Source organism: Manis javanica, chromosome 16 (genome assembly GCF_040802235.1).
Source record: "Manis javanica isolate MJ-LG chromosome 16, MJ_LKY, whole genome shotgun sequence".
Lineage (NCBI taxonomy): Eukaryota > Metazoa > Chordata > Mammalia > Pholidota > Manidae > Manis > Manis javanica.
Window position 1 is genome coordinate 57,127,376 of NC_133171.1, and position 14,696 is coordinate 57,142,071.

A 14,696-nucleotide genomic window follows, 5' to 3' on the forward strand; every position below is an offset into this window, starting at 1 on the left:
CCCTCTCTGGTTGCATTACATGTTTCCTCTGCCCCATTCCCCATTCCCTTCTCCTCGGCTGCTGGTCCAGTCTGTTCATGTCTGTTTGTCCAGAATCTGTGCTGTTGAACTTTGGACAGACTTCCCTTTGATGGTACTTTGAGGTTATATGTCACAAATAAAAAGGATTCCCCTGAAGTGTGGTGGAGTCAGGCGGTGGCAGGGGCTTTGGTGGGGAGACCCTTAGAGAGGGTGCTGTGGGGGGGAGAGTGCTCAGGGGAGGGGGACATATCCAGAGTGACAAAGGGCACTCAGGTGAGCAGTGCTGCCCCAGCACAGGTGTGGAGGTGGGAAGGACGTGTCAGAGTTGGCTGCTCTGGGAGTGGGGGAGCAGTGGGGAAGGTGGGGCTGGTGCACGGTTTGGGGAACATGGACTGCTCAGTTCAGGGGTCTGGATTTGAGACCTTGGGCAGCGCAGGGACGGTGGGAAGGGGAGTGTGAAGAAGCCAGCTCCTGACTTCAGGGTGCCCCTGGTCTCTTTCCCTCCAGCGCTGGCCAGCAAACAGACGTACGTCACCTATACCAACCATGCGATCTAGCCAGGCCTTTGGAGCCGAAGAGGAGGAGGAGGAACCGAGACCCTGTGGATGGTGCGTCAGGCCAGGGCTGCTCCCAGGGGCCCAGCAGATGTCCTGCCTGCCATGGGTGCCCACAGCTGTGGCTTGGTGCTGAGGATAGCAGAGTCCCCGGTGTTCACTGCTGGGTAGCCTGGGCAAGCCAGGCAAGGTGACAGGAGAGGACAAGGGGATGGGGCAGCTTCAGTCCATCCCAAGGGCTTGTGTCTTGAGCTGTGGCCCCTCCTGGCCCCAAGCCACGGGAGCTCAGGCTACGTGGGCCCCAGTGCTGGCTCCCTGCTCCTTCCACCTCTGCCTGTCCCACTGGTGACTTCTGTGGTCTGTCGTCATCCCTGTGTTCATTTTCTCTTTCCTCCTTGTGTCACCTTTTCTCTGTGGGTCTCTGGTGTTGGTGCGCTCTCCCTTTTTTTCTTCTCTCTGCCTCTGCCTCTTCTCCCTCCCGCGCTCTCTCCCTGTTGCTCCTGTTTTTCTCTTGGGTTCCACTGGGTCTTGCTTGTGCATTTTCTTTCCTGTCTTTAGCCCCCTCTTCGCCTTCATTTGTGTCCAGCCTTTGCTCTCCTGTCCCTGCCACCCTTTCCCAGTTCACCAAATCTTACATGTTACAAAAGAGAAAAAAGGGAAAAAAATCAAAACACAAAAAAGCCAAAACAAAAACAAATCTCAAGTGTGTTCCAAAGTGCTGCGTCCTCCTGGTGGCCTCTGTGTGTGTCCCTGTGGCCCGCAGCCTGCCCGCCTGCCCCCACCCATCTGCTGTGTGTCCTGCCTGCCTGCCCCTCCTGCCGATGACATGGAGTTCAGTGCTTGGGTGTCTGGTGATGGTTATTGATGACAATGTCTAGCGCATGATTGTTTTTATACCAAGAACATTTCTAATAAAAATAAACACATGGTTTTGCACCCTGGCTCCACATCCACTGAGGGTCCTGCAGTGAGACTGTAGGCTTAACCTGAAGCCAGGAGGCCTGGAGTTAAAGGGAAGGAGGAACTGCATGATGGAGACAGGGCTTGGGGACGGAGGAGGCTGCTTCCTAGGCTGGCCTTGGGTTGGGGGCGTGGAGAGGCCTTGGGGAGAGAGGGGCCAGGACATTGCAGCAGATTCCAGAAATTAGCCCTGATGGTTCCCCAAGTGAGGGGGTGCATTCCTGTCCCCTGCTCTGCAGGACCTGGAGATGGTGCCATTTCTGCCCTGCTTCTCCTCAGGCTCACATGCCTCTCATCTGGGACTCCAAACTCCTGCCCCATAACCGGAGCCTCTCCTCTCCATCTAGCCAGGAAACTCTTCTCTTGACACATAAGCTTCCAGGCTCCTAACACCCACAGCCCTCCCCTCCTGCCTGTCCTCCAGGTCGCGGGTGCTAAGGTGATGTGTGTCTGTCCAGGAGATTGGGGTGCTGCGTGTGTCCATGAGTGCCAGCAGCCACATGGATGTGTGTGTGGCTCCCCAACCCTGTGTGCATGTCTGTGCTGGCTGTGTGTCAGCGTGTGCTCTGGCACCTCCATCTGCATGGTTATCTGTCTCGTGTGAGTGTCCATCTGTTTAGGCCCAGGTCTGGGTAAGCCCACATTGCACCCACATCATGAGGATGACTGTCCTGGGCCAGGGGCAAGGGCACAAGTGTGGATTCACAGCAAGTTGGGAAGTAAGCAGCATTGGGGCTGGGCCCTGCTGGGGGTAATTATGGAGCCAGAGACACAATGAGGCCACATGCAGCAGCTGGAGCCCAGGCTTCCTGTGCGGGTCCTTCCTGCCCTGCCCCACACCCCTCCCACTTCCTGGCCAGCTGACTGGGGTGTGGGGCAGGTTAGCCAAGGGCCTGTAGGGCCCCGGCCTGGGAGCCAGGCAGGGGTTGGGCATGGGTGTGTGTGTAGAGGGGAGGTTGTGGGCATCACATAGTGCCCTGTGTCAGTGCCCCTTGGTAAGACCATCTCACTCCCTGGAGGAGGGCTGGTCTCACACACACCTAAGCTCAGGAATATTCTCCCTGGAGGGTCTGGTGAGGCTGTACGTGTGTACAGCACCTATTATATGCTCAAATATATGTGTAAGGGAAGGAGGGGGGCACAAGGGTGTCTGTACGATCATCATCTTGCCTTTGCAGGATGGTCCCTAAGACAGCCACCCAGAACAGATTCTATGCAGTGCCCCAGCTTAATCAGGCAAAACCAGGTTGTCAACTAAGGATGTTTACCAGAAGCTTCCAGGGCAGAGAGAGAGAGAGAGAGAGAGAGAGAGAGAGAGAGAGAGAGAGAGTGTGTGTGTGTGTGTGTGTGTGTGTGTGTGTGTGTCGGTGAGGGGTGGGGCTGAATATAGAAGGGCCTGCCTGCTGCTTCTCTTAGGGCATCCCCAGCCTGGGCACCTTGTCCTGTCTCTGGCCCATTTCCCCTCAAGGTGACTGCTCTGAGGCCCACGGCTAGGCAGACACCTGGCCTGAAAGAAACCTGAAACCCAAGGGTCTGATGCTCAGCCCAGGACTTTCCCAGGTGCCCCTACCCTCACATCTGTGGAGCCCTCGATTTTGGGGGGATCATCTTCCTTCCAAGGGGGGTGCTGTCCCCTCTGCTTCTCTCAGCACTGGGACAGGGCAGTGGGGGGGCCAAGTCAGCCTTCAAGGCTGCCTGGGGTAGGAAGAGGCTCAGACCCCCAGGCATCCCTGATGCTTGACCTAGGCCAGCCTGCCTGGGGCTCCCAGAAGGGGCAGGTGGGAGGGGCACCCTGGCCCTGCCTCCAGAGGGCTACCAGTCAGATGGAGGGGACAGACCCCACCTCCAGGATTGTCTTGTCTGAGGGGAAAAACACAGCCTTGCCCCCAGGAAGCTTCCAGTCTGGTAGGGGAGACACAACCCTCAGGAGCCAAACAGTTTAGAAGTCTGACCCCAAAAGCCGCATGACTGTGGAAATGGGGTGGGATAAGTGGGGAAGGCTCGAGTGGGGTGTGGATTCCACACCGCTGAGTGTGGGGAACTAAGAAGTGTGCAGGCTCCAGGGGATGGCTGGAGAGGAGGGACCAGTGCCCAGCAAGGCTTCTGGAGGACAGACCTGCCTCATGGTGTGGGGAGGCGGGCACCACCCATCATCTAGAAGGCACAGCCTGGGCGGCCAGGGCGGAGGTGGGCCCGGGTGGGACCTGCTCTGACCCATGTGGTGGGGAAGACCCTGGGCCAGCTGGCTGCTCCCCTTCGCTCTCATCCCAAATTACTGATTCCCTGGGCTCCTATGGGATAGGATGCTCAGTATCTCAGAGTTTTAGATTTCAGTAAGATGGAGAGTTTCAGGGTCCCTGGCTCCCTGGACAGAGAGCTGGGGACTCCTGAGACATTTGCAAGAGGAGTGAGGGGGTGTCCACAGGATCTGTGCTCATCCCTCCCTTGGGGCTTCATCCCCAAAGAGAGGCCTGGGGTGCTATCAGTGTCAGCACCCCCAGAGGTCTCCTTAAGGGTGGAGGGGAGGCTCTACCCCCACCAGAACTTTTAGATCATATGTTGGGCCCCTCTCCACAAGATCGGATCTGAGGCTCTAGGGGTGGGGCCACGCCGAGTATGCCTTATAAGCTCCCCAGGGGACCCACTGCAAGCCAGTGGGCTAGGTAAATTGGTAGCTTTCAACCCATTTTAGTGACAGAATGCTTTCCTTAAATCAGTACCTACAGAACTTGCCAGGAAAGCAGGCCCCTCTCCAGACCTGCTGAACCGGAAGCTGTGAGGTAGGGTCCCCAGCTCCATTTTACAGGCCTTCCCGGTCCCTCTGTGCGGCAAGCCCAAGTTTGAGAACCACTGCCTATAACTAACTGTGCTGAAGGGACAGCGCGTGACTGACATGTGTTTGGAGGGCGGGTGGGCGGGATTCAGGCCTAAGGTTACTGAGGACCAGGGTGGGACAGGGTGGCAAGAGTTCCTGGGATGTTGGGTGCGCAGTGTGAGTGCCAGGAAAGTCCCAGAAAAACTAGACAAACTGGCCACCCTGTCAGTCCCGCCTTCTTTACTCATGCATTCCATAGTATCAAGTGCCTGTCTCTGGCCAGGCCACAGTTGGTCAGTGGTGGATGAGACAGGTGTGGGACCCGAGCTTGGGGTTTCTGCAGCCAAGAGGGACCAACATCCATAAGAGCTTGTCCAGGCTCAGAGCCAACACTGGGCGGCCATCAGCCCTGGGCAAGAGCCCACTAAGCTACCAGGCGGGCTGGGCACACAGGACTCCCTTTGGACTCCTAGAACCTTGGGGACTCAGCTGCAGCTGGTTCGCAGTTCCAACGTCCTGATTTCTCCCACCCTGGCTTCTCAGAGGCACAGGGGCCTGGAGACTGGCCTATTAGCACCACAGGAGGGGCCCTCACACCACCTCCCCTCCAGGCCCAGGGAGGGGCCCTCAGGAGCCCACAGGGAGGCGCTGAGCTTCCAGGGGTCTCTGCAGCTCATCTGCAGCCTGAGGACAGGCCACAGGCCCTTTCTTTTAGATGCTCTCACTGTGGCCCTGCTCCTTCCCCTCAGCCTGGGCCTTTACCTGCCTACTGACCATAGAGGGGAGACTAAGGCAGTCCCCCTGACACCTAGAGCTCCTCTCTGCCCTCCTGCCTACCCTGTGCTGCTCTGGCTGCCCCACAGGGCTTGGCTTGGTACAGGAGCTTCCCAGGGCTTGGCCCTCTCTGCAGATACCCTGGCACCAAATGGCACCTGGCACCAAAATCTCACTTCAGTTGGCAAAAGCAGCAATTAGCATCGAATGAGGCTTCTTGCTTTATTTTTAGGTAACCTCCAAGGCCCTGCCTGTGTAATTCAGCCTGCCATTGCTCCTCAGATAATTAAAGCATGTCACCATAATTTGCCTTTTTTTTTTTTATAAAGCCAGTAATTATGTTTTTATTGCAAGTGAGGGGGGAAAGAGGAGGAAAAGAAAACAAAGAGAGGTGAAGTTGGGGCAGAATATGGGGCTTGGCCCTCTCAGCCAGCATCCTCTTCTCCCTTGGCAGAACCAGGAGGCCCCATTTGGGGTCCTCAGCACTTCCTGCCCCGGTCTCCTCCTCGCTGGTGCCACTGCTGGCACTTCTGGGGTCCCCCTCCTCCAGGCTTGGTTGGGAGGGCTTCCTGTTCTCCTTTCCTTATAAAATCATCCCCAGCATGCCTCAGAGCATTCTGGAAGGGGGTGGGGCTGAAACCAGAGTTGATGATTCTTGAACTGCACCAGGGCACCTGGGAGTTCTTTATACTATTCTCCTGTTACATACGTTTGAAGATTTCCACAATAAAAAAGTTGAATAAAACTTCCCTCCTGGAAGGGGTCTGCTGAGTTTAGCACCTGGTATCTGTTCTCAGGGGTACTTGCGACTTGATGCTCTTTCTAACTATGAGGTGAAGGGCCATCCTTATGCACCAAGAACTGCATTTCAGTCATTATTTTGGTGCTGGTGAGAGGTGGTGGGCAATCCTTGCTGGGCTTCTGAAATTGCTCTCCAAGCCTGCACGCCATGCTGGGCACAGACAGGGCAACTGCCCACATTGTTCCAGGGCCCACTGTCCCTGCCATCTTCCCAGCTGCCACCTACACTACTGAAATCCTACCGTTAAAACCTCAGGTTTTTGGGCCAAAGCACGTTCTCCCAAAACACATCAGTCGGTTGGCAACCATACTGGAGTCAGGTATCAAGACGCTAGCTGCCCTGAAGGTGTGGAATGGGGGAGTTCCAGATTACCTTAAGTGGCAAGCAGTGCCTCCACCACGTTTTGAATACCCCCTCACCCCAGACATATTACACGCATTCCTTCATCTTCCTGCCAGATCGTCAGCCCCATCAGCGCAGACATTGAGGTTCGTTTGATTACAGCTGCATCTCCAGGCCTAGAACAGTACCTGGTGCAAAGCAAGGCATATGATACATATTTGTACAATAAATGAATTGGGGGAAGGGGGCTGGGCTGGTGGCCTAGCGGGACCTATCTAGCTGTCTGCCCCCTCTACACACCCTCAGGGCTCAGCTCTATCTCTGAGTCCCTGCCCAAGCCCAGTGGGTCATTTCTTGCGGCTTCCCAGGTTCTTCCCTAGAGACCTGAGGAGAGCATGGGGGTAGCATGCTGGTCATTGGGGGGGGGGGGTGCTGACCCCCACCTCAGCCCAGAAGTACAGGCACTCTGGAGTTGCAGTCAGGAGACCTGGATTCTAGGAAAGGCCCTGCCACTAACTTGGTTTGCCTTTGGGCGAGTTGCTTCTCCTCTCTGGGCCTCAAGTTTCTTCATCTGGAAAATGAAGGATTGAGCTCTGAGCCCTCGGAGTCTGGGTAAGCAGCCAGCATTCCAGCAGTACAGAAAGGGGAGGTGAGGGCAAAGAAAAGTCTTTTGGAACCAGTTGCTATGGCAACAGTGCACACACTAAGGGGTGGGGGAGGGGCTTGGGTAGATGCAAATCAGGCCCTTCCTTTGGCTTCCCCAGTCCCGTTTTCTGTGGTGGGAGGAAAAGGCTATATTAATATTGCAGGACAGTGGAAGAGGATGGAGAAAGGGTAGGGGTTTCAGGGGACCAGTCCGTGGTGGCCTGACAGCCCTGCACTCCACAACAGTGCGATGTTTGGATTAGATGTTTAAGATGGGTTAGCCCAAGGACCATCCACTGTCCCCTCTCCCCCTCACTAGAGCAGGGGAGGAAACGGAGGCTCAGAGATTCAAGAGGTTTGTTCAAATTTGAGAGGCCTCAGAATGATCCTCCCCACAACCAGCCTAACTAACCTAGGAAGTTCAGGCAACACGATTTTCATCAGGCCCAGTAAACACTCTCTCTGGGAAACATTCCCTTCCGAGGTTGCACTGGGAAAGCAGGAGCAGAGCCTGGGAAGAAGGACCTGCCTGCCCACCCAGTCCATGGAGGTGGCAGCTGTGCCTGGCACTGCGGGCATAGGCAGGGGGTGGGGGTTGAACACAGAGGCCCTGGGGTCAGAGCTCTGCCTTTGCTCTCTGCCAGGTCTCTGTGACTTGGGCACCCGACTCTCTCGCAGCAATGAGAACTTCAGTTTCTACATCTGTGAAACACAGATAATAACATCTACTGAAGATAACTTTAAGTCTACAGAAGCATGGTAAGGACACAGGAGGTCACGAAGGGACAAGCCTGCCTTATGCCTTAGCTGCCTCTCCCTCCAGGACAGCAGGTTCTCCTCTTCTTCCTCTACCCTGCTCACCACTCTCTCTGGTTATGGGCTTTTCTTCCACCCACTGCTCAAAGGCTGGGGCTCTCTCTGGAGCTGTCCATTCAGTTTTCTTCTCCCAGCTTGAAAGTTCCATGGGTTCGCTCATCCAGACTCAGTGCTTTCCCAAGACCCAGTGTCCTCCTCTACATTTCCCAGTCTTCTTTGCCATTAGTTTGAGGCCATGTGGCCAGTTCTGGCCAATGAGCTGTGGGGAGGACAATCTGTCTAGACAGAGGCACCAGTGTCCCTCCTCCAGGCTGCTCTTCTCTGACTGTGGCAACCTTGGAAGTCATGTACCGAGATGGAGGGCACCTGGGGAGGAGAGCCTCTGCCAACTCACCAAGAACTTCGTAATAACAAGAAATCAACTTCCTTTTTGCTAAGGTTGGAAGTTCATTTGGGGATTTATTTGTTTCTAACAGCTTTTCCTATTTTGGCTAATATATCATCAGATAACTGCTAAATTGATATATCTCTCCCAGCCTCCAAATCTCCTACTGTGTACCACTGGCTACTCAAGAATCATCCATGGTAGAACCACAGTCTTCTAAATTTCTTCTTCCTCGTTCCCCATTTTTGTGATCTGCCTTCCCATCTCTCATCAGTGGCAAAGTCTCCACCATTCTCTGCCCTCTCCTCCATGCCCTCACCACCTCTGGACTGCCCTTGCCACCCAGGGTGGTGGGCACAGTCTCCCAGCTCTTCCCAGCCTCCACCTTTATCTCAGTTCTTAAAACATGCTGCCCTCTGTCTTCTGGCTTCCCAGGAGAAGTCTGCCATCATCCTTATCTTTATCCCTTTGCACATAATGTCTCTTTCCTCTGGCTGCTTTTAAGGCTTTCTCCTTCTCACTGGTTTTAAGCAATTTGACTATGACATGCTTGGGTGGGGCATTCCTCCAGATTTCTTGTACTTCGGTTTTTTTGTTGAGTTTCTTGGATCTGTGAGTTTACAATTTTCATTATATTTGGAAAATTTTTGGCTGTTATTTCTTCAAAACTGTTTCTGTCTTCCCGACTATTTTCTTTCCTTCAGAAATTTCTGTACACATATATCATGCCACACAGTTGTCCTGTAACTTACAGAGGCTCTGTTCTTTCATTTTGGGTATTTTTTCTCTTTGTGTTTCATTTTGTATAATTTCTGTTGCTACGTCTTCAAGTTCACTAATCTGTTCTTCTTCGATATCTAATCTGATGTTAATTGTATTCAGTGTGCTTTAATCTGGGCACCCTAGCTTTCATCTCTAGAAGGTTGATCAGGTCTTTTTCTGTATCTTCTGTATCTCTAGTCAGATGTTCAGTTTTTCCTCCAGCTTCTTGAGCATATGGAATACAGTTATAATAACTATTTGAATATCCTTGTCTACTAATTCCACCATCTGTGTCATTTCTGGATTGGTTTCAATTAATTGATTTTTCTTCTCATTATGGCATACATTCCCCTCCTTCTTTGTATACCTGGTAATTTCTTATTGGATGCCAGATATTGTGAATTTAGTTAAAAATAGCCAGAACTTCATAGAGTTCTGCTTATTTTTTTATACATATAAATATTCTTGAGCTTTTTCCAGAATGTGGTTAAGTCACTTGGAAACTGTTTGATCCTTTCAGGTCTTGCTTTCAAGCTTTGTTACACAGAACCAGAGCAGAATTTATTCAGGGCTCATTTGCCCCGTTCGTGAAGCAAAACCTTTCTGAGTCCTCTAGCCCACACCTTGTGAACTACGTTTTCTGCTCCAGCTGGTAGATCATGTGTGAGTGGTTATGTTCCCTCTGAGCAGCCTCAGGAACCTGATCAGTATTCAGCTGAGTACTCAAGGAGGGACTCTCTGGGGTTCTCTCCTCTCTGGCCTCTGACCTGTGAACTCTGACCCACCTTGCCTCTCTGGACTCCCATTCTGTCTCCCCAACTATGGGAGACTCGGCTTTGCCTGAATCCCCTCTCCCTGTGTCAGAGCCTGGAAGCTTTCTCCGGAATTACATGGGACAACTGCAGGGCTCACCTCGTTTGTTTCCCACATCTCAGGGATCATTGTAATTAGTCGCTTAGTGTCCAGTGTTTGAGAACCATGGCTTCATGTATTTTGTCCTTTTTGTTGTTGATGTTGCAGACAGGAAGGTAGATCTGGTCCCTGCTGTTTCATTTTGGCTGGAGTGAAAATGTCCTCCTGTCTTTCTAAGATGCAAATCTGCTCAGGCCATTTCCTGCTCATTTCCATCGAGGTTCCTTGGTGGCCTTGGCCTAATAACAAAAAGGGTTAACTCAGTGCCAGATGCTGTTCTAAGTTCAACAGGCACTGAATTGTTTCATCTTCACAACAACCTGAATGAGGGAAGTACTGTTTTTGTTTTCATTTTACAGAGGGAGACACCAAGGCTCAAAGAAGTTAACTAACTTTCTCAGGTGCACACAGTCAGGAGGTGGTAGAGCAGGGATTGGAACCCAGGCAGTCCAGCTCCAGTGCTTGCCCTTAGCCTCCATTCCCACTGTCTAAAACACTCTAGTGGGCTTCCGCCCCCAGCATTCATTTCTCCATTCAATTGTTTTTCAAGCACTGCTGTGTGCCCAGGCCCACTGCTAATTACTAGAGATGTGCAGCGACTAGCTTGAAGAAACACTTGTGAAATCATGGGGAAGTGGAGAGTAGTACCATGCACCAGAAGCTCAGAGAAGGGGTCTCTGAGTCTATTTCCTGAAGTAGTAATGCCTGAGTTGACCCTAAAGGATGCGAGGTTTGTAAGGTGGAGTCATGAGGAAAGGGACAGAGGTGATACGCAACATATTGGGAGGAAGATGGAGATGATCACTCCAGGGTAGAGATGAATCTGGAGAGGTGGGCAAGGGTGAGGGGAAAAGGGCTTGTGAACTTTTCCCAGTGGCCTAGGCTTTCTTCTAAGGAGGGAGTGACCTGGTCAGAGCTGCAAGCTGGGACCTTTGTGGATGATGGGTTGAAAGGGCCTGGCCTGGAGGATGGGAGGCCTGTTACGAGGCTACTGCCGTGGGTCTGGTAAGAGGTAAAAACCTAGAGAGGAGGAGTTGGTTAGATGAGGGGAAAGAGTTGAGGATGAGCCTGGCTTGGATGATTGGATGGCGGAGCTGGCAGAAAGGGAGAGTGAAGACTTGTGTTATGGGGTTATATCTTTAAAAGGAGTGGGCGTGCTCTCCATTTAATGTTTTTCCCATTTCTCTTGCTGGGATGCAGATATGATGGCAGGAGCTGGAGCAGCCACCTTGAACTCAGAGATTGAAGCCAAGTTTAAGGGATGGCAGAGCCACATTATAACCTAGGAGCACCCAACTCTGGACTGTTATATGTGGGAGAACTCAATTTCTATGTTGTTAAAGCCTTTGTATTTTGCAGTTTCTGTAGTAATAGGTTAGCATATACTTGGACTAACCTACTTATATTCCACTGATTCTCCACTATGCTGTTTTGAACTTTCTACCCCCACTGTCTTGACTTTTGCCTACATTTGGTCCCTGTGCCAGAAGTGCCATCCCTTCTGGTGCCTCCATCTGCAAACTAGTTGGCCAATAGACACTATCAGGACAAGATTCTACCTTGGCATTCTTTCCTCTGGGACCAGTCCTTCTGATCCTTCTGCTGTGCCTCTACTGTATTACACTTATGTTTTCTTGGCCATTTCTGCATCCAAGACCACAAACATCTCAGGGGCTAGCTGTGTCTCATTCATCTTTTTGTGGCCAGTGTCTCCTAGTGTGAACTCAGTCAATGGTTGAATAATTCTATGAAGCAGGCACAGAGAGCTCATCACGGGGCGGCTGGGAGCTCAGCCTTGACCCCTAAATTCTCCCTCTCTTCCAGTGTGTCAGCAAATCCTGCTGGCTGCTTTTAGGATGTCTCAAAATCCAACTGCTTCTTCCCACCTGGTGTAGACTTCCATTCCATTACACTTGGCCTGGGTTATGTAGCTGTCTGCCTAAGTGGGCCCCCTCACTCTGTCCCCTGTGCTGCAGCCAGAGGTGAAAATATCAATCATCAGATTCTTTCACACTCCTGCTTAAAACCCTCCAGATTTCCCAGCACACTCAAAATAGACCTCAGACCTCTGGCCACACCTGGGAGACTGAGCTGGGGAGAGGAGGCCTTGGCGTTTTTCCTGCCTCATTTCCTTCCTTTCTTCCCCGCTCTCACTGCTGCCATGTGGGCCTCCTCACTCTTGCCAAGAACTCTGGAGGCTGATCTTCTAATGCAGAACCTTCTGTCCCCCTAACTCAGGCACACCTCACTGACCTAAGGCGTCCTCACAGAGAGGCATGACCAGTCCACCCCTCACACAGCACCCCCGTGCTGCAGTCACCGACCTATTTCATTTTCCTCAGTCTTATCACTCCCTGGTGTCGCACAATACGTTGTGTCCCTCCCCCAGGAAAACAGAAGTACTGAGGGCAGGCACTTCACTCTGTTTTCTACTGAACGTTGAATGCTTGAAACAGTGCCCAGCACATGGAAAATGTTCTATAAATATTTATCAAATGAATGGATGAAAGAATGGAGCGAATGACCTTGGAAATCTAGGGGCTGTGAGGCCGGCAGAAACCTTATTTTGTTTTCTCCAGGGAGAAATCAGCAGGGGGCTGCAGGCAATGAGGGTTTCTGGAGGTATAAAAGTAAGGGCTTTGGAAGGCTCCCTTTGCTTTTTCCTCATCCTAGGCTGGGCCCTGTAGTTACAAACAAGGAGTGAGAGCCCACGTCTGGGAAACTATAAGTCACCACAAATCCAAGTACAGACGCTGCAGTTTTGTGAGGTTAAGTGCACTGTTAAGTCATGTAAAATTGGGAGCTTCTCTAGCCCTGCTGTGCCCTTGAAGCATTAGAGAGATGTTTTCCCTAAATGTGCCTTCAGAAGAACTGTGGCTGTCCCAACGTGGTGTCACTTTGAGGTTGAAAAACCCAGACTCTAGGAAATATATGCCAAGTTATTACGATTGCCTTGCCTAGACCTAGAAGGCAGGCCTCATTCATTAATTCATTCAAGTCAGTACTGAGTGCCTCCTGTGGGCCAGGCACTGAATGCCAGAGGGGACAAGACTAACAGAGACTCCAAGGAATGGGATGAATATTCCCACTGCAGGAAATGCTTGGGCCTTGGGCTGGAGGAGGAAAGGCTACTTTTGGAGGCTGTGGGTCAGGGAGGTGAAGAGACCTGGAGATTCAGGGAGGATGGAGGTCATAGAATCAGGCTTTGGCCTCATGGAATCAGGCCCGGGCCATGAGAGGGGGGACTTGGGGGGTTGGGGAGTCCCAAGAGTCACTGCTGCTGGTGGGCATGTCATACCCTCTCAGGACTCTCAACTGTTTCCTAAACTGTTAGTAACATCCTCAGGGCTTCCAGAGGCATGGAGAGGGGATGAAACAAAGAAGGCAGTTACCAGATGGTGAGAGGTGGGGCAGAGCTACAAAAGCTAGAGGTGGATGCAGGCAAGAGTGACAAGTGGATATTCTGAGAAATCTCCCACCACAGGACCCCAGAAGTGCCCCATAAAATAGGCAACTATTCTTTTAAATGCATGACTATATTTGCTGAGTCACTTAAACTGGGAGCTTCTCTAGGCTGGCTGTGCCCTTAAAATATTAGAGAAATTTTTTCCCGAAATGTATGTTTAGATCAAGCTTGTTAACTGTGTTAATGGCTCTGCTTGTAGAATGAATGAATGAATGAAAGGAAAACCTTTAGGATATCAAACATAAAGAGGATTCCAGAAGCCGGAGTGTTAGGGAGCTCTACAGCTAGGGAAAGACCTCAGGTCATTTGCATATATATCTCCATGACCTAGATCAGAGTTTCTCAGCAACAGCACTAATAGCATTTTGGGACAAAACTTTTTTTTTTGAGGGGGGCTGCCCTGTGCCTTGTAGGATATTTGTCAGTGACCTTGGCCTCTACCCACTAGATGCCAATAACCACTCCCTGCTCCAGTTGTGAAGACCAGAAATGCTTCCTGGAGGACAAAGTTATCTAGGTCCAGAAACAAAGGCTTAGAGGCTTGGGTGCTAAGGGCCCTAGAAGGAAAAAGGAGATAGACTGTGGGCACTCATGGTAGCGAGGTGTCATTGAGACCTCTACAAAAACCAGGGCTCTCAGAGGCTACTTTTTTTTTTTTTGGGGAAAGACAGAGAAAAAAATCCATCTAGTGGCTAAGAGAAATAAGAATAATATTTGTCTATTTCAGTCTGTGCTCTAGGTAGAAAGAAAAGCCCTTAAGTTTATAACTACACATTTGCCCACACAGAGGGTTAGGGTCAACATTTATAGTACCTGTGTGTTTCAGAAAACTCCAAGTAGTAAAATTAATTTCAAGTGTGTTGTTAGCACCTGGAAGAAGCAAAAGCAAATTCTCTTGGGAGGGACAATTCCTCAATTCCTGCTGTACCCAGTAACCATAAATAGAGCCCAGTTAAGCTCGAGTTTACAGTAAAAAATTAAAAAACACACAAGGAAATAATCAGTCATGAGTGAGTCAGTAGAAACAACAAATGACAGAATTAGACCTTTAAGACTTCAGATATTGGAATGATCAGATCTGGAATATTAAATGTTAAAACATAAAATGTTAAAAATTAAAATGTTTAGAGAAATAAAGATGCTACCAGGAAACCAGACAAGTATGAAAATGAACAAACAGACTCAGAAGTGAAAATGATAATGTTGACATTTAAAGCCCAATGGATGGGTTGAACAGCAAATTAGATACAGTTGAAGAGATAGTTAGTGAACTGGAAAATCGATTTGAAGAAATCATAATCATAATGTAGCATGTAGAGAAAAATATGAACAAAAGAAAAAAAGAGGTAGGATATAGAATGAAGAATTTAACAAATGCCATCTAGGAATTCCACAGGAGATAATTGAGAGAGTTTGGGGAGGCAACATGTAATGATTTGTTC

General features: G+C 50.8%; 1 protein-coding gene across 7 annotated transcripts in view; it reads left to right on the forward strand.

The window, feature by feature from the left end:
• The window catches only part of GRM4 (glutamate metabotropic receptor 4), a 213,852-nt gene extending 209,425 nt beyond the window's left edge, over nucleotides 1–4,427 (forward strand). For all 7 annotated transcript variants that reach the window (XM_073224122.1, XM_037000768.2, XM_037000766.2 and 4 more), the window contains one exon: nucleotides 529–4,427. In XM_073224122.1, the coding sequence (XP_073080223.1) occupies nucleotides 529–578 (50 nt within the window). In that variant the 3' untranslated portion in view covers nucleotides 579–4,427. The remainder of the gene's footprint in view (nucleotides 1–528) is intronic.
• The last annotated feature ends 10,269 nt before the right edge of the window (nucleotides 4,428–14,696 follow it).